The 19595-nt window shown below is 38.9% G+C and overlaps 1 protein-coding gene across 2 annotated transcripts in view; it reads left to right on the top strand.

Annotated features, from left to right (window-relative positions):
- The window catches only part of Polr1E (RNA polymerase I subunit E), a 143491-nt gene extending 136765 nt beyond the window's left edge, over positions 1 to 6726 (top strand). For both annotated transcript variants that reach the window (XM_067128707.1, XM_067128708.1), the window contains one exon: positions 6372 to 6726. In XM_067128707.1, the coding sequence (XP_066984808.1) occupies positions 6372 to 6495 (124 nt within the window). In that variant the 3' untranslated portion in view covers positions 6496 to 6726. The remainder of the gene's footprint in view (positions 1 to 6371) is intronic.
- The last annotated feature ends 12869 nt before the right edge of the window (positions 6727 to 19595 follow it).

Below are 19595 nucleotides of genomic sequence, written 5' to 3'. Positions count from 1 at the left end.
AATTTCTATGAAAAAATCCGAGGTAGGGCTCTTCAAAAAAAATTTCTTGCGATAATTCTCACCGTATGCCTGGCAGCTCGCTCTGTTTCTTACCCACTTTTCTATCAATTTTTCACCAACTGGACTTATTCGTTTTTCATTGTTTTATATGTCGATATTTAGAGAATTTTCTTGGCTTTCTCATAAAACATAATTCATTCGCCTAACTGTTATAGTTTTTGAGCTACTTAACAATAATGTTGACAATGGTAACTTTTTTTTTCGTTTCGATCAATTTATAACGTCAAAATGAAACTGTTGCCGTTACCAAAGCCATTTTTCTTGACTTTCCCTTTATTCTTCAACTTTTCCTCTACTTTTTCGTATATTTACAAAGTAATTTCTATGAAAAATAACCGAGATAGGGCTCTTCAAAAAAAATTTTTCTAGCGATAATTCTCACCATAGGCCGGGCAGAGCGCTCTGTTTCTCACCCTCTTTTCTATCAATTTTTCACCAACTGGACTTATTCGTTTTCCATTGTTTTTTATATGTCAATATTTAGGAATTTTATTGGCTTTCTCATAAAAAAATAATTCATTTGCCTAACTGTTATAGTTTTTGAGCTACGAACAATAATGTTGACAACTAACTTTTTAGTTTTGATCAATTTATAACATCAAAATGAAACTGTTGCCGTGACCAAAGCCATTTTTCTTGACTTTCCGTTTATTCTTCAACTTTTCCTCTACTTTTTCGTATATTTACAAAGTAATTTCTATGAAAAATAACCGAGATAGGGCTCTTCAAAAAAAATATTTTCTAGCGATAATTCTCACCATAGGCTGGGCAGAGCGCTCTGTTTCTCACCATCTTTTCTATCAATTTTTTCACCAACTGGACTTATTCGTTTTCCATTGTTTTATATGTTAATATTTAGGGAATTTTATTGGCTTTCTCATAAAAAATAATTCATTCGTCTGACTTTCATAGTTTTTGGGTTACGAACAAAAATATAAAAATAAGTAAAGAATTTTTTTTTTTTTCGTTGAATAACTCACATTTTTTCGTATTTAGAGGGCTGGGACTCTTATTCTGACTATTCCACCATAAAATATAAACATTTAGAAAAAAAGGACAGCAAAATGAACGTTGTTGGCATAAAATTTCTATTTTTGCTGAATTTTCGAAATAATTATTTTTTCGCACTGTCGAATCAAGCTCCCAGACACATCGGGCTCATGTACCCTCAGTGATGTGATAACTATACAGATATGAAAGGGTTAACTAAATAAATTTTTCCCTCATCTTTTTCCCAGTCTCCTTGGGCAAGGGGGTAGGGTGTAACCTGTCAAATATGTCAAATACCATGACATATTGACCACAAGGGTAGAAAGTGTTGCCCTCTTGGTGGTCGAATATATGATGTTGCCCATTCAGCTCTCTCTCTCTCTCTCTCTCTCTCTCTCTCTCTCTCTCTCTCTCTCTCTCTCTCTCTCTCTCTCTCGAGAGGTGAGAGATGGATAGATAGATAGATAGAAAGGGAGAGTAGTTGATAGAAAGCTATACATAATATGTACTGTATTATTGGCATTTTTAATTGTTAAACCCTTAATGGATGGGAATCCTCTTATGAGTACCTATAATAGGTTTTGGGTGATGGACAGGAATCCTCATATGAGTATTAATATTATGCTCCATATGATTTGGCTGTATTGAGCAGGAAAGAGCTTCCATCACTTCAGTGGCCCATAAACGACTGGTGGCAACTTTAGACACAGCTCAGCTCAGTCGGTGGGCATCTCAGGGAGATCAGTATTGTTCTTGACTTGATTGGGAGATGTATGCCCAGGGATTGCTGTTGCTTTTGATATGGTGTCGGTTATAATTGTAATTTTGCAAGGTAAAGTGCAAAGAAATATTATAAGAAACATGTACAGTGCTCCCCTATTTTTACATGGGGATGGGTTCCGGAACCTACCGCAGAAATGCAAAATCCGTGGAAATGCAAAAATCCCATCTAAAAATGCTTAATACTGGCTTATAACTGCCAAGTACTTTGCACCCCTTAAACTAAAGTGCTTATAACTACCTATTTTACCATTTCATTGCTTAATTTGATATTTCAAACAAAAATATACCTTAAATTATCATGCTAAAACAATTCAATGTTTCAACAAAAAATACACACCAAACCATCATCCTAAAACACCCAAAGTAACCTTACATTACAGTACTCTCCTACTACGGTTACTCTTAAGTAGGCTATATACACCCCTAAAACACTTATAACTGCCCATTTTAACAGTTCATCGCCAAACTTGACAGTTCAAACAAAAGTATACCTCAGCCTATCATCCCAGACTACCCTAATATCATTTCAAAGTCATGTTGCAAAATTAAGCATCAGCCTACAACTGTTATTCTTAAGTATCCCTTATCATTCAGACATGCATGTTTTCTTTGGCCTACGTAACTTTGCATCGTCTAGGCATGCATTTTACATATATTAATGTTTTCAAAGATGACTTTGAAATAATTACTGTACAGGTACATATTTTAGCATAGTACTACAGGCATTCCCTGGTTATTGGCGATCCAGTTTTATGGTGCTTGTCTAGTGACAACGATAACTGGATTTTCGGCACCGATATGCGCCAATCTCCAGTTATCAGCTCCGATCCCTTATTATCGATGCTGATCCCCAGTTATTGGCACTGATTCCCACTTATCGGCAGCGCCGATCCCCAGGGATCGAACAGCGCCGATTTTCAGTTAGTGCCAATTTTTGGTTATCACCATGCTGTCAGGAACGGAACCCCCGCCGATAACCGGGGACTGCCTGTACTGTATAGAGCATATATAAAATACGTGGGTAGTTTAGAACGACGGGATACGTACTACCTCCAAACAGAATACGAGGTTTGTTACATCATGTTAATATTTTTGTGATTACATACAAATACTTTTATGATAAAAAAATTATTTACTACAGTAAGTTCTTGGTTTACGTTGTTTTGTGGTTAGTCCTCACCATATCCCATAAATTTATTAAAAAATTCTTGTGCCGTCATTCTCTCTCTCTCTCTCAGACCTCTCTCTCTCTCTCTCTCTCTATTCTCTCTCTCTCTCTCTCTTCTCTCTCTCTCAGTATACATATTTATTGAGAAAACACTGCAAAATATCTATAACATGTTATTTCACTTACAGAATCCATTTATACCGTTTTCATCTAATCACCATAAAAATACTTAAAATCTGAGTTTCTTACGTAAACATGAAAAACATGAAAATAAACAAATCCAGCAAGTTCACAGACCAACGCAAGTAGTGTTGCCATATTTTTTGCTTTGTCAGATTTATTTTTCCGTATTTTATCACAAGTGTAGTTGACTATGATTATCACACGCATTATAACAGTACACAAGAGAATATTTGATCACTGTTGATGTTTCATCTCTAATCACTGTAAAGATATTTAAAATCTGAATTTCATACATAGGCAACACTCAGCATTCTTACTCTCCTCCCAGCCGCTGTGAAGTCTCGTCACCAGCATGTTACTGTGATCCGATCTTAACACTAAAGTTCTCTCTCTCTCTCTCTCTCTCTCTCTCTCTCTCTCTCTCTCTCTCTCTCTCTCTCTCTCTCTCTCTCTCTCTCTCTCTCTCTCTCTGAGATAAGAGAAAGATTGATTTTTTATGCACGTATGTTTATTTGTTTTGTACAGTATAGTTTTATAGATAAACGTGATGTTACTTTGTCATTCATTTTTTCATATTTTCCATGCATAATTACTGTACAAGTTTTTGCATTTCAATACAAGCAGACTGGAAAATAAAATTAAAATATAATTAGCAAATATTTCAGATACTGTACTGTACAGTATGCTCTATCATCCAAAAACACCTTACAGTACAGTAATATAATTTCAAATACATATTACATTACGCTTAAAAGAAAGAGAGAGAGAGAGAGAGAGAGAGAGATCTCAACCAGTACACTTAAGCTCATTCTGGGGCCCACCTATCATTCTGGGGCAGGCCCCAGAATGAGCTTAAATAGTTTATGATTTGTATTAAATATTTATTTAATTTGTATTACTGTAAACATTTTTATAGATATTTTACTGTGTTTAGAGAGAGAGAGACATCATAAACTTGTTACTCTCATTCTGGGGTCCACCTATCATTCCAGGGTGAGCCCCAGAATGAGCTTAAGAAGTTTACGATTTGTATTACAGCTTTGTTTAATTTGTATGAAACATTTTACAGATATTTTACTGTGTTTACATTGATATTAACATTTGAAAATGAGTAAATCACTTATCATAAAAAAATGAAAATACAGTAATAGTGAATATTGCTCTATGAAAAAATTTGCAAATTTGTGAAAATTCCCTGCAGACAAGTGAATAATGTGTTCCACAAAAATCTGCAACAAAATGAAACGCAGAAATGTGAAACTTGTAAAAATGGGGGTGGGGGTTAATCTGCATTTCCCGATCTCAGTAAGTTTGCGTAAATATTTTACAACAAATATACTCAGAATATGTTATTGATTTTAGTTCTTATCTGTTATGATATTGTGTGAGCTGTAATTATAATTAAAAAAATTAAATTATTAGAAAAAACATGTATAACTTGGTAAAATTTACTTGAGTTTTGTAAAAGAGGCCCCACACAAGTTTGTAAATAGTCACTTTCAACTTCCCATGGAAGGTAGGGAAAATTTTTTAGAATTTTTTTTCTTACACCGTGTGCATTTGCATATCTTCCTTTTTCCATTGATGTGTTTTTTTCTTAAATTGGCCAGCCTTAAAGTTTGCCCGGTCTGGGGGTTTGCATGATATATATGCCCGTCCCTTAAGGGTTAACCATGCAAATCCGTTCATCTCTCTCTCTCTCTCAGTTATAATAATCAGATTATTAACTTCTTCACTCATCCTAAAGTAGCTGTAAATTTTTCGGGGTAAAACTTCAGGTCTTCAGATATAATATGTGGAACTTTCCCCTTAGCAGTCTTTGGTTAATTATCGGGTGTACCCAATACTTTTGTCTACGTATCCTTTTCTTGTTCTTTCTCTTCGGTAGCAAACCACAGACACATGCAACTTCAAAGGTATCCTTGGTGATGCTGTTGGGAAATTCATCTGTGATTGCCACAAATAGTGTCTTGTCTGTGGATACAAGCTGGTATTATCAGGTGGCCACTAAGTGGTTTAGTGGCCGACCACTTAATGGCAAGCTACTTTCTACTAAAAATGTCATGTGTGCAAGCAGCCTTAGTATGGATCCCTAACATTACTATATTTAAATTATTGTCAGGATCCTGTATATTTATGTTGATCTTAGATAATTAAGTAATTAAAGATACTGTGAAGAAAGCAAAGGCAGTAGGTGATAAGGACAGGAGAAAACTGGCTAAGCAGAATTACAGTTTATCGGTACAGTTAACAAATTTTACATCAGAGTAGTGCAAAGACAAGAAGAGATATGAAGATACAAAGATCTGAGGACCAGGACTTAGAACCTGTTAGTGGTTTAAAGCCCTCATACATTCACATCACATGTGTTATATTTGCATTTATAAGTGGGTTAGAGGTAAGAGAAAAGTAGACAATAATGGTTAAAAGTACAGTATGAAGAATAGGGTACATTTTATTCCTATCCATCGTGGTGCCTGCTTGTATGGCTTCTGGTCAGATCAGTGAAAAAGTATAACAGAATTTTTTATGCTTCATAATCACATGAAGGAAAATATATACACCACATATGATATAAGGAATATAGATATTGATCTCTTACTCATTAACAAATTACTGTATTAACATGTTATTTTGATGCTTCATTACGATCTGACATCCAAGTCACAAACCCTTTATACATTAATAGTTAAGCATCTGAGTGGAAAGGTTAAATAAAAAGAAACTAAATGTTAAAATTCACTATTAAAACTAAATTTATAATTGCACAATTTCTTATAGAATGAAATTGAAGAAAATCCTCATTAACCAGGAAAGAACCCTTTATTGCCAAGTTTACTGACTAAAAGCTAGCAGTTGAATATAAAGTCAACTCCTCCCTTAGCAAGTCTGTCTTCAGATTGTGAACACATGACATAAGAAGTCACACTACTGAATTTGGTACAGTATTTTAGTATGGAACTTATTATTAATTTTAATAGTGTCAAAAATTGAACCTAGTTTTATATGGTTGCTCATTAGTATGGGAAATATACACATCTGTAGGATGTGTATAGAATGAAAGTGAAAAAGGATATCTCTGGTATTTATTGATAGTTCATTGTTCTCTTAAATTTTCAGTCGTGTGTATGAAAGTAGTCTGAGTATGTTTTCTGTATGATTATATAATTTTTTTTGTACTTCACAGGCTTCACCTTCTTATGAGAGCTATTGGAGCATCATATGTTGGAGAAAACTTCTCATTTAAGCTCAGATTCCCATTGACCAAAATTGCAAAATCATACAAGAGAATGGCCAAGAGTATACGATGAGCTTGATTGGATCATTAGGCCATTGTTTGCTAATAAAGATTAAATACTGTTATCCTTGTTTCATTATTAAAAACAAAGTTTGGTGGTAAAACTGCACCTTTGGTTTGTTATTTTGGTAGTAATCATTATGAAAATGATAATTCTCAGTCTGGAGTGTTATGATTGTAATCTAAGAAAAAATGTCATACATTTGATAATAATAAGATCCAATAAATGCTGATTTCTCTTTTAGATGATTTTACTTGGATAAAGCCTTTTTCTCAGTAGTGTGCCTACTGAGCCTGTTTGTGTTATGTTCAAATTTATGTAGAAATAAACATGTTTTGTGTAAAGCTGTAGGCTGTGAAATGTTTTGTTTATTTGTGTTCCCTTTAAGTTGAAAGAAAGCACAATTTCTGGATCGGGGTCCCATGTCACCCGGTGAAAAAGTCCATTCAGCACTATTTCTAGGTAATTCCGTTGCTAGATACCAGAGAAAAGCTAAATGTAAAGCTGGGGTTACTACCCCCAGAGCGAGCTCCAAGAAATGGAGTTGTGTATGGTAAAGGGTGAAATTGTCACAATCACGGGACCCTGCCTATAAAGATTCCCAATGTCAAAAGTCCCAACGAGAGGTGCCGACAAGCCCATGCACTACTCATGACTGTACACAAGGCAATACTAGCCGCATTCCATTTTAGCACGCGATTTCGTTCACACGTAATTTCATTGTGCTCCTTATTTTGTTGCGCTATTATGGCATCCTATTATGGCATCCTCACAAGGTTCTTCTTCAAAATCTTGAGTACCAGTGTTTTGTTGTTTTTTAGGCGATTGAGGCTCCTTATTTTCCTTTAGTTTAATAATTAAAGGAATTTATAACGCCCGTCTCGATCTCCTCTCTCGGCGTCTCTTGACCTTTCTTGGTCTTGGGTCGGCATGTTTGTTTTGTGTAATTTATTTGTAATTTTTCTTGTTTGGGATATATTCCCAATTTGTGATTCCCATTTTAAGTGGGTTTGATTATTTTATGTTTGTTCTGTGCCCATTTACTACGAGAAGTGTAGTTTGCGTTTAGGCTAGCGAGCTTCCCATTGCGGCCTTTATTGGCTTATTGTCATGGCTTTATTATGCCTTAATTTTGTCTCTCACTGCTCTTAGCTTCTAGGAATCTTATTTTCATTAGTACTGTTGTCACGGTTTTTTGCTTTGATCTTTTTTGCAATTTAGTAAATTTTGTGAATTTTGTGTTCCCTTGCTGGTCAAGTGCGGTCCTGCTGTTTAGGCTACGTGGTTCCCCTCAGGCCTATTCGCCTTTTTTTATGGCTTTATTTTGCCTTATTTTAGACTCACTTCTCTAAGCTTTGGGAACATGATTTTCATTGGTACATTTAAGATTATTCTCTTTTTTTGACCTTGTGCTCGGATGCTTTTGAATTTTGTTGATTATTTTGGATACTTTCATATAACTGAAGGTCGGCCATTTCCCTTCACGTTCATGTCGTGTTGGGACTGCCTATCCTCCTACATGTACCTTTTAGTAATTTTCTGTTATATTATATATTTATTTTGTGTTGGTTAGTTAGCCTTTATCCTCTCTCTAGGCTTCCTTCCTTTACATCGCCTCAGTTAGGTTAGCCTAGGGTTTGGCTGTATAGCCTTTTTCCTTCGGGAAAAAAACGTTAGGGAGGGGGCGATCTCGATCTGTACGTATGAGTTTCATGTCTGTGATCTCGATCTGTACGTATGAGTTTTATGTCTGGTGCTACCCTTTGTTTGGTTTTGACTTGGTATATAGCCTACATCCACCCTCTACCTGTTTCGGCTTTTCACTTAGGCTAATGTTCCAGATAGGTTAAGCTGGAATAGCGAGGGTTTACCTGCGTAGCCTATCCTAGTTCAATCCTTCTTTGGGTTGCTTACCAACTATAATTTATTGTTTCGAGAAATGTTATTTTCTTCCCCTTTTACCCAATCCTTTGCTTTCTCTCTCCTTGGTTTGTTTTTCAAGGTTTGTTAACTTACCAAGGCTTGAGAGCACTTTATCCTTATTTTTGTGCTGTAGCCTACATCCCCTTCCTCTGCATTGATTGGTTTGTCCTCGGTGTTGAGTGTCTGACCTGATCGGTTGGCACCCCACCTGACCTAGAGGTGACCAGGAGTGCTCTCCCACTCCTGTTCACACTCCATTTACCTTTCTTTGCTCTCCTGGTCGTAGAGGTTTTGCCCTTCCTCCCCTTTTTCTCGCTCTTGTCGTGGCAACACACAGCTCAAAGCGAGGGAACGATGAGGATCCTTGGGCGCCCGGGAGTGCTGTCCCACCTCTGGTCGCTACTTTGGGTTACCAACCTCCTGGCCTATCCTTCCCTCCCCTTCCTTTTACGTCGACTGTTTCCCTTCGTGGTGCCAGTCCGCACCTCACTGTTGGGATTCATACGAGGCCAGTTAGTGTTTTCCACCTAACTGTCTTCTGTTTTATTTACTTTTGGCGTTCCCCTCCATTTTGCTAACTACCTGTTCGGTGTTTTATTATCTTGTTGGCGTTCTCCTTGCTTACCGCGCTCCGTCGGTTATAGTGTTTAGCGGTCGGTGCTTATTATCCCCGCTTATCACCGCTATCACTGAGTGTGCCCACTTCTGGAACAGTTCATAACCTTCCCACTATATTTGTATCCTTCCCACACATAATTCTAAACATGGTCGCTCGGAATGTTTCCGTTGACTCTGTTTTGTGTCTATGAGTTTTGTTCTGTTAGTCCGGTTTTCTCTCTGGTTTACTCCGGGAGTTTTCATGGTCTGACTAGGCTAAAGTCGCTCTCACGGTACTCTGCTCGGCATCCGTTCCAGCATACTCATATCTCATACGCCAGCTGGTTTTGTTAAGTGCAGGAATGCTCCGCTATCCTGCAACAAACCAGCGGTCACGGAGTCTGTAGTTCCCCATTCCGGTCGCGGTTTGTGTTGGAGAATTAATAGTTTGGCACCGGATGGTTGTGATGTACGCTATGCTCTCTCCGAGCAGGCTACTTGTTGAATCTGTAGGTTTCATATACACCTGTCGGTTTTACCTCCGCCAAACTTTGCCTCATATGGCTTATTAATAGTCGCTCCTTCGGTGTTTGAGCTCTCTCCGGGCAAGATTCTTGATGAATCGGTAGGTTTCGTATACACCTGTCGGTTTTCCTCCGCCAAACTCCGTCTCATTTGACTTATTAATAGTTGCTCCTCCGGTGTTTGGGGTCCTAATTTTCCCCCTCCTGGAGGCTCCACCTTATGCAAGTCTCATAACTCTTCTTTCGCTTCACACCCTCTAGTCTGGGGTCAGCAGATTTGTATATGATACTTAGTGGCGGAAATTCCTATGTCCTTTCGGTGGACATTTGTAATGTTCCTTTCCTTGGCGCCCAGATCTCAACATCAGTTGCTGAAGAAGTTGTTGCCCTTTGTGTGGGGTCCAAGAGATGACCCGGTCCTTTTAAAATAAATTAGTTATTTTCGGAGGGTTTACTAAAGACGTTGTGGCCTTCAGTCTCGTTTCGAACCTGTGAACATCGTCCCGGAGCGATAAGTAGGTGCGGGAATAATTGAGACAAACCTTTTTCCGCTTAGCTCGGGAATAAGTGAGTGTGAACTTTTCCGTAGCTCTCTTCCTTCTTTTGCCTTTTTCCTTTGAGGATTCGTTTGATCCTCATCCCTTTTGGACGGTTCCTGGTCTACCGTCCCTAAGGTGAAATCAGTCAAAGAAAGACCTTTAAAACCCCAGAAGACCCGCTCAAGGAAGGGCCCCCTCGAGGACGTCACGGATATCTAGTCCGGTGCGATCTACGAGTTGAGGGCCTGGAAGTCTTTTGAAAGGGACACGGCCCAAGCAGAGTAAAGGCGGTTACCCCTCCTTCCTTTGTTGCAGACTCTTTTTACGGGTCTCCTTATAAGGAGCTCGACATGAGGGTCATTGACAACCTATCAAAACTATCTAACCAACTATCTGCCTCATGGGTCTGTGCCTTCCCTTTCCCAGGAGCTTAAATCCCAAAGAGATTAATCTCAGGATTCATTGTCAATGGATCACCTGTTAAAATCCTGCTCCGTTCTGGAATTCTACTCTGTTCCGGACACCTCCACCCCTTTTCCCGGGGGTCTGGGAACCTTTGGCGCCCTAACCCTTTATGCTTCCCAGCATGAAGGCACCCTTCTATCGATGGGGTGTGGGCACACGGAGGTTGGTGGAATTGCATTTCTTCCCTTCCGGTCTGGTATCCCCTTATCCGGGTTTTGCCAGACTGGCAGAAGAGCATGGTATCTATCTGGCAAGATCCCTAAGTGAGCCCTCATCTTCCCTAGGGACTGGGCACACATCGTCTCTGTTGAGAATTGTAACGGAGTGGCAGGCGGAGAATTTCAAGCTCACGCCAACTAAAGGGGTCTTTACCGTGTTCTCTTTGAGAGACCTGCTTCTACCCCTTGTGCTCCGAATGTAGCCCCTCTTATCAACAGGCTTGTTTTGAAGTAAACCACTGAGGCATTTCCGGAGACAGATATCACAGATACACGTTCACAGTGAATCTTCTAACCACGGACTACGCTTCTAATTTATTCAGCGTACAGCTCCCTAAGCTTCGGAGTCGATTCCGGAAGCTGAAACAATAAGGACAGGCTTGCCAGGTCCTGGAACTCTTTGACTTTGAAACAATGTCTGTGGTATATAATGGCGGTTCGTTGTTTTGGGTCCTGATAAAATCCCTCTTGTCAGGTTTTCTGCAGAACCTGTTTAATTTCATCACAGTCCGGATGGACAGATGAAAACACATCTTTCGGCAGCCACGTTCCGCCTTGAGCGAAAAGGCTTATGAACAGTTTCACCTGGGAATTAATCTTTTCCCCAGGTGGGCGTTGTTAACGGTCTGTCGGGGCTACTAATGTTAATCAGAGCCTCCGTTCTCGTTGGGTGTCTACCTACAAGCGGAAACAATCTAAACTTGCCGGGCCCTATCCCAAGTCCGGCAAAAGTTCATGTAGTTCAAGCGCCCCCCCTGCTCAGGCAGTGGTGCAGGCTCTTCAGGTTCCTGCCCTGGACATCCGTCAGCCTCTCACTCCCAGCCTCCACCTCGATGTGTGCTGGGTTCAGCCAACACATCAGCCCCTAGTGGCTCCCCATATGTCTCTGCCTCCCCTATATGTGCCGCCGGTCTTTTTTTGCTTCATACCAAAACCCAAGGAAAGAATTTTCACTAGGCATTTGCCAGAGGCACTGACCTCGGGGTTATCACAGGGGCAGGGAAGCATCCTGCTCCTCTCCGAGAAATTGGGAAGGCAAAGGCTCCAGGGAGGCTCTCTTTCAAGCCTCCTCCCAGTGGTATTTCTCAGGTGGGTGGGAGGCTGTACCATTTTCGGGGCCAGTGGAACTTCAGTCCCTGGGCCCAGAGTATAGTTATCGAAGGCCTGGGGTGGAGCTGGACTGTTTGTCCCCCTCCCCAATCTGGTTCTGTCAGTTCCGGCCAGGGATCTGGAGGACTTTGTGAAAGGTCTGTTGGCCATTGTCTTGTAAAATAAGGCAGACTTTTCAGTCTGCCAAAGAAGTTCCTTCCACTGGAAAATATTTCCAGACTTGTCTCGTTTATGTTTTCCTCATTCAATGCGACAAGTCTCGGTTGCTTATAGTCTTGTAGGTTCGGATCCTACTGCACCGTGGAGCCGTAACCACCTCTATAGACCTTTCCGACGCTTCCTATCACATCTTGGTTGCAGGAAGGTTCTCTTCCTTCTTGGGATTCAGGCTCGGGGCAGGCGTTTCCCCTTCAGGATCATGCCCTCCTCAATGCAGCCCCAGAATCTTCGCCAGTTTGAACGATACCGTAGTTCAACAGCTCCGGTATTAGAAGGTTATGCTAGCCACATATCTAGTTGCCTGGCTCATTTGGGCATCCAGCGTCGGGAATTGCCTGAGGGTGCCGGCCATTATAATCGGCTTTCTAGAAGTCTCTGGGCTTCCAAGTACACAGGAAGGGATCCCACCTGATTCGGAGGGTAGCCTTCAGTGGTTGTGAATCCAGTGGAAGTGGAAAGAGATAGCAAGGGCAACACTTATCATTTCATCAACACAAGCATACCTCTCGCCTGTGCCCAAGAATAGGTCTTGGTTTTCTCCAGTTTGCTTCAGTGACGGTTCTCCTTCTGAAGTCAAAGCTGGAGTTTATGACCGGGGTATGGCGGAGTCAGGGACGTGTCTCCTGATTCCTCCTATTTGAACAAGGGCCTCCGGCCTTGTGCACAACAGTCAAGAGCTTATCAAGTCAGTTCCTCTTCAGCTTCCCCCTCCGGCCTCAGTATTCCACACCGTCACCTCTCTGAGCGGGTGGGGTGGATATTTTTGGCTAACAGGATAAAAATTTTTAGCCCATGAAGCACATGGAACTTAGTCGGTCACGTTCCGGCAGTTCCATTTCAATGCTTTGGAGGGCTGTGGCAGTCTTCCTGCCCTTGGGAAACTTCTTCCTCCCAAGAGGTTTCATTTATGGCTGGTTCTGAACAAAACAGCAATAGTGCGCTCTGCGTAAACAAGTGGTTTTCAACTCGAATTGAATCAATTAGGTTATGGTTCATTCTTCTCCATAACCAACAGACACAAGTGGCATCTGTCTGCCACCCTTCTCGTAGGGGTCCAAAAGGTCACTGCTTTTTCCCTATCCAGGGCCTCCCCTGGTGTCGGAATAGTCCTTAAGCGGGTCATTAAGGTAAGAGATCTATTTCCGGACCAGGTAGGTCTGTTTGACCTTTCCTGGGCCCCACCCTGGAAGTAGGTCTGTTTTGAACGGGTGGAAGTTAGTTTATCAGCCACGGTGAACCTGTTATTCAAGTCCTGTCACAAGTTCAGAACATTGGTAGGTCTAAACTCCCAGTGGGCTGGAAGCCAGTTGGTTTCCAGCCTCCTTCTGGGGTTGAAACTCTCAGATCTGACCCAAACTCCTGGTATAAACTCAGCCTGTGTCTTCCTGTTCTGGTCTTTGTGGTTCTGAAATTTACAGTTTAGGAAGAAACTGATATTGGTCCTGTTATTACTGTCTTCCTAGAATCAGACAAGGGATTCCTACTCTACTGCAGTATGGTTCTGCAGTTAGTAACTAGCACTCTTCACATAGTTTTGAAGCTACAGTAATGATGCAGCCGCATTGGCCTCGAGGAAAGTGTTTTGTTAAAATCAGGCTCACAGGCCCTTAACTTTCAACCCTAAGGTCTGTGTTCGTCTGAGACCAGTACTCCGTCCACATTCGGTTTCCTGGTCTTTGAGTAATGTATCGGAGTTAGCTTCGGTAACCAACAATCATCTTGTTCTTACCTTTCCTTGTTGGGGAAGACCCAAAATTTTAATCAGCTTAGCTTCTAGTGTTAGTATTCCTGTACTGTCTGCCCTGTCCGGAACCAATCATTTTGGTTTCCCCTCATCAGGGTAGTGTTGCGAATTCCTCACCCTAACTTTCTATCTACAGTTGAAGGTCCTCATTTTCGGTGGTCACCTTGGAAAGTACTCCCCCTTTACAAGGTCTGTTTCTGTGCCCAGTTTTTCCTTACAGGCTTTTTTAGACAGGACCTCACAATTTTGTCAGATCCTCTCTTTATTAAAAAGGGGGGTACTGTCATTGTCATTGTGTCTGCTATTAGGCAGCAAGTATTTTATTTTCTTAATACAAGCCTATTCAGGTTCAATTCTAATGCTCATGATCTTAGAGCAGTGGCCACTTACATTAATTATTTTCATTACATGAATTTAGAGGACCTTACCAAATGTTCAGGGTAGAATTCTCCTAGTTTTCAACGTCTCTATTTGAAATCTTTAAGTCTATTAAATTTAGCATAAGAATGATGTTTATTTCTTACAAGCAGTTCATTGTCTTTAATACCATAAGAATGATATTTATTTCTCTGTTATTATTTCACACGGGACCCGATCCAGAAAAAGGATTTTGACAAAGGAAAATCTATTTCTGGGAGGGGCCCGTGTCACCCGGTGACCCACCCTGTTTTTCATTCTCTCCCTCCCATGGTAAACATCATTCTAGTGGGGTGGGTGCTAACATGGAATGCGGCTAGTATTGCCTTGTGTACAGTCGTGAGTAGTGCATGGGCTTGTATCGGCACCTCTCTCGTTGGGACTTTTGACATTGGGAATCTTTATAGGGCAGGGTCCCGTGATTGTGACAATCTCACCCTTTACCATACACGACTCCATTTCTTGGAGCTCGCTCTGGGGTAGTAACCCCAGCTTTACATTTAGCTTTCCTCTGGTATCTAGCAACGGAATTACCTAGAAATAGTGCTGAATGGACTTTTCACCGGGTGACACGGGCCCCTCCCAGAAATAGATTTTTCCTTTGTCAAAATCCTTTTTCTATAAATGTTCTCACAGGTTTGAGATTCTCATGTAATAAATACTTAAGGTAGGTATAAAATGTTGTAATTGAATTGCTTAGTCCATGGAATCTATAGAATTGCTGAGCACATACATATCTTATTTAACAATGTTGATCACATACTGGTTGTTTCCAGTGCTAAGAAAATATTTTTCAAGACTCCAAAGTATCAGGGATCCTGTTACCACCTCACCCCATTTTGACAAGGTAGGTAAATGTACTTCCTGCTATACTCTGCTGTGCCACAAATGATAAAAAAACAGGTTTTGACGTAGGAAAACTATACTGTATTTTTGGTCGTCACTGTTGAGTCTTCAGTGAGTTACCTTGCATGGGTCTGTCAGAGCTCCATTGTGACCAAACTAATACAGTATTAAAGAATTCTCTTATAGTCGGTCTCTTGGCCAAGTATGCATCCAAGTTATTTCGGAAACCAAAACTTGGGCAGTTTCGATGGCTCTTTGTTCATTAGTGTAACAAATATTCGTATTTTATAAGGATTAAAAAAAATAAGTATCAAGTAGCTTAATTGATAACAATGTTATTTATACAATAATAAAGATTAATGATTGTATGCTAATTAGCAACTCTGCTTAGGGTTTGAGGTTGTAATAAAAATTATTAATGATTGTATGCTAATTAGCAACTCTGCTTAGGGTTTGAGGTCGTCACTGAGGCTTGAGATAGAGGAGGACCTGGGGGACCGCCCATTGTGCACGAGCTTCCTTCCCCTCGTGACTGAGTGCCTGTGATTGGTTAACTTGGAAAGGCGGCGTCAGTCAGGTGACTGACGTCACATAGGGAAAGTCAATCGTCTACATCATTACCAACTAACAATCGACTCCCTTAGGTGATTTTTACTTTATTATTAACAGATTTTCTTGAGAGCTATGGTTTACGCTCTGGGGATCTCGAATTATTAGGGCTAGAACTTCTTCCCAGCTTGTTCCCATTTTTATATGGGCTAGAACATCAAATACAAATGTACAATCACTCAAAAATGTTTTGCAACATACTTCAAAACTTTTCGGACAACAGCTTATAATAGCGACATCTGGCTATTTGGCAACTCAGTTATGGCGCATGAAACAACTGAACACCAGTGGTGGGTCCGAGAAATTATCTGCAGTTTCCCTTAAACAGGGCTTTTTCTGGTACTGCTTACTGATGTCATACTTTACTTAATTAAAGGATGATACTGTAATACTTCAGAGGTCATCGCTGTTCTTATGTTTTAATATTTTCATCTCCAACTGCCATCACTATCGTTGTTTTATCTCCTTCATATGTGTGAACTTTGTAGACATTGGCCTACGACAGTTATAAGTTGAACTGTTATTAACATCAACAAATACGACTTTTGTAAAGATTTGCTTGCACATTATTATTAATCAAATTTTTGAATGACTAATCCTATGTATATTGTGAACTAGTGAAACTTAATATAAAGTATACCGAACTAGACTAAGAGATTTCACATCTATTTTTGTAATACATAGAATATAATCTGCACGTTTGAAACAAATATATATATATATATATATATATATATATATATATATATATATATATATCTATATATATATATATATATATATACAGTATATATATTTATATATATATATATATATATATATATATATATATATATATATATATATATATATATATATATATATATATATATATATACACATTATATATATATATATATATATATATATATATATATATATATATATATATATATATATATATATATATATATATATATATATAATCAGTAAGCGTGATAAAAGTCATAATATGGCATCATGCGATGAGACTGGCTTTTACACGGTTAGCATGGCAGAGGTGGGTGGATATCGTCTCTAAATACACACCTGAGTTCGACGGGGAATTTGTATATGGGAGGCGATATCCACTTATACCTCACTTGCAGGCCGCGTGGATTAATGCGTCCACTGTAGTCCTGAGTTCTTGTCCTTCGCTGGCTGGTTTGAGCCCACGGGATGACGAACTTATTATCAACTAAAAAATTCCCCTTGGTAACATATATGAAAATATATTATTTCGAGGTAGAGCTAATTGGATATTAAAGGGCGTTTGTAGCTTAGTGATTGTATATGAATCACGGTGATGTGATAAAAAGTCATAATATGGCTGCGTGCGACAAAGGCACTACAGTTAGCATGGGAGAGGTGGGTGGATATCGTCTCTAAATACAAACACCTGAGTTCAAAGTGGGGATTTGTACTGTATATGGGAGACGATATCCACTTATACCTCACTTGCTGGCCATGTGGATTAATCACGCATGGGGGAAACTGTAGTCCTGAATTCTTGTCCTTCATTGGTCCGAGCCCACTGGACGACTTAACTTATTATCAACTAAAAATTCCCTTCAGTAACATATATGAAAATATATTATTTCGAGGTATAAAAAATTGTAGCTTACTGATTGTATATGAATCACGGTGATGTGATAAAAAGTTATAATATGGCTGTGTGCAACAAACGCACTACACTGTTAGCATGGCAGAGGTGGGTGGATATCGTCTCTAAATACAAACACCTGAGTTTGACGGGGATTTGTATATGGAGACGATATCCACTTATACCTCACTTGCTGGCCGTGTGGATTAATGCATCCATTGTAGTCCTGAGTTCTTGTCCTTCGCTGGTTTGAGCCCACTGAGCTGATTAACTTATTATCAACTAAAAAATTCCCCTTCAGTACATATATGAAAATATATTATTTCACTGTAGATGAATTTGATATTAAAGGATTTTGTAGCTTTTGATTGTATATGAATCACAGTGATGTGATAAAAGTCATATATATATATATATATATATATATATATATATATATATATATATATATATATATATATATATATATATATATATATATATATATATATATATATATATATATATATATATATGCCATTATCATGTGTAATTTCTCATTTCTTTCATTGCTACTTAGGCCTATCATTTTGATGCCTCTTATGAAGTTAACTGAATGTATAACGCCTATTTTTGTATTTCTTATTATCTAAGTTTCTAAAGCATTAAAATTAGCAAGAAGTTCAACATTAATGTAGTTAATGCTAAATGCCAGCTGTGAAGAAGACTACCATGCTCATCAGTGGAGAATGTCTCCTCCTCATCGCAAAAAATGACTCTTACAGAAATCACCGGCCACTGGATTACATAACGCAAACCCTAGCCACTATTCTTTGTGTTTCGCTATATGAAGTGTTTCTTGGCAGGAGTATGATGAAATAATATCTTGGTCTCATGTAGCCTGTTACGGATGGTTTGAGCTGCAACTTGAAGAGAAAGCGTAATGTTCTCTTTATGGCAACACCATTTTTCAGGGAGTTAGGCGGAGCTCCTTCAGTGATCTTCCGATGATGATCCTTAACAGTAGTGCAACAATGGGGTCGTCCTCCACTTTTTACAATGAAGTTATCATATTTCCTCATTCTCTCTGTTGTTTTATTCTCTATACATGGTTGTTTTATTTACGCTAAGCTGCCGAGCAATATCTACAATAGAGACATTAGTCTTATGCAAGCTAATGATTGTGGTGCGGCTGAGTCTGTTGCCCATCTTATCGGTGCAAGTGATGAGACAGTTTAGTTTAACTTTCCTGCCCAAATTTGGAGTCACACGATAACATACGACGTTATGAGATTTTTGTTTTTGTTTTTGACAACAATATTGGTTGAATTCTTTCTTTCTTTTTATATATAATTTCATTGATGATTATTCAATATTATTTTATTAGTCAATAAGCTTTTATCTGGATTCAAAATATAGTTTCTTCTTTGACTCTTTTGCCCAATCATCTGAAGTGAAATTTTTCAAAATGTTTCTGTCATTTTTCGTAATATGAATTTTTCACTTGCCATTCTTTTTATATTGTTAACTGTATGATTAATAACCAAAGTCGAATAAGAAAATTACATTTCCTTGTAAATATCAAAAGAACAAATTACTGTTAGGTAAACAAAAACTTCTGGAACATGTTGCAAAACATTTTTGAGTGACTGTACTTCCAGAGTTAATATGGAGTGAGATCAGGGCCTGTAGTCACACACATTAGTTTCTATGTCAGTAAATTTTTTCCCCCCAGATATGCTAAGTGTTTGCTGATATTCATTTGGTTCAGCAAATTGGTATTGGCACGTTAACACTTGGGTGACACTTGCGAATGTTTTTGACAAGTTAGATTGAATCACCCGTAAATAAATCCTGGTTTCAAGTGGTTAGTGGAACAATAATGTAAGCTAATGGACATTAAGTTTTTATTCCTAAATACTTGTTAGATTGTTAAGATTATCCAGGTGCAAAATATTCTGAAAAATTCATAGGTGCCTCCATTATCAAAATGTTTATTCATTAGATGTATTTGTTCACACTAATATTTATATACAATTTGATATTCCATATCATGGCATTGATTAAACAAAAAAGTTTCAATTTTCTTTTTGAAAGACTTAACATCCTCAATCTGCTTTCATCAAGAAGTATACGAACTTGTTATACTGTATAATCTTTCAGCTTTTATTGCGTATTTATTCAAAGGCTCCAAATGCTGACCTTGAGTTGAGCACATCAAACTTGAAACCATCTGTCTGATTAGTACAAAATCAGGTCGATTTATTGGATGCTTAATTGATAACAGGTAGCAAATATCAA

Source organism: Macrobrachium rosenbergii, chromosome 27 (assembly GCF_040412425.1).
Source record: "Macrobrachium rosenbergii isolate ZJJX-2024 chromosome 27, ASM4041242v1, whole genome shotgun sequence".
In the NCBI taxonomy this organism is placed as follows: Eukaryota; Metazoa; Arthropoda; class Malacostraca; order Decapoda; family Palaemonidae; genus Macrobrachium; species Macrobrachium rosenbergii.
This window is presented reverse-complemented; position numbering and strand designations above follow the sequence as displayed.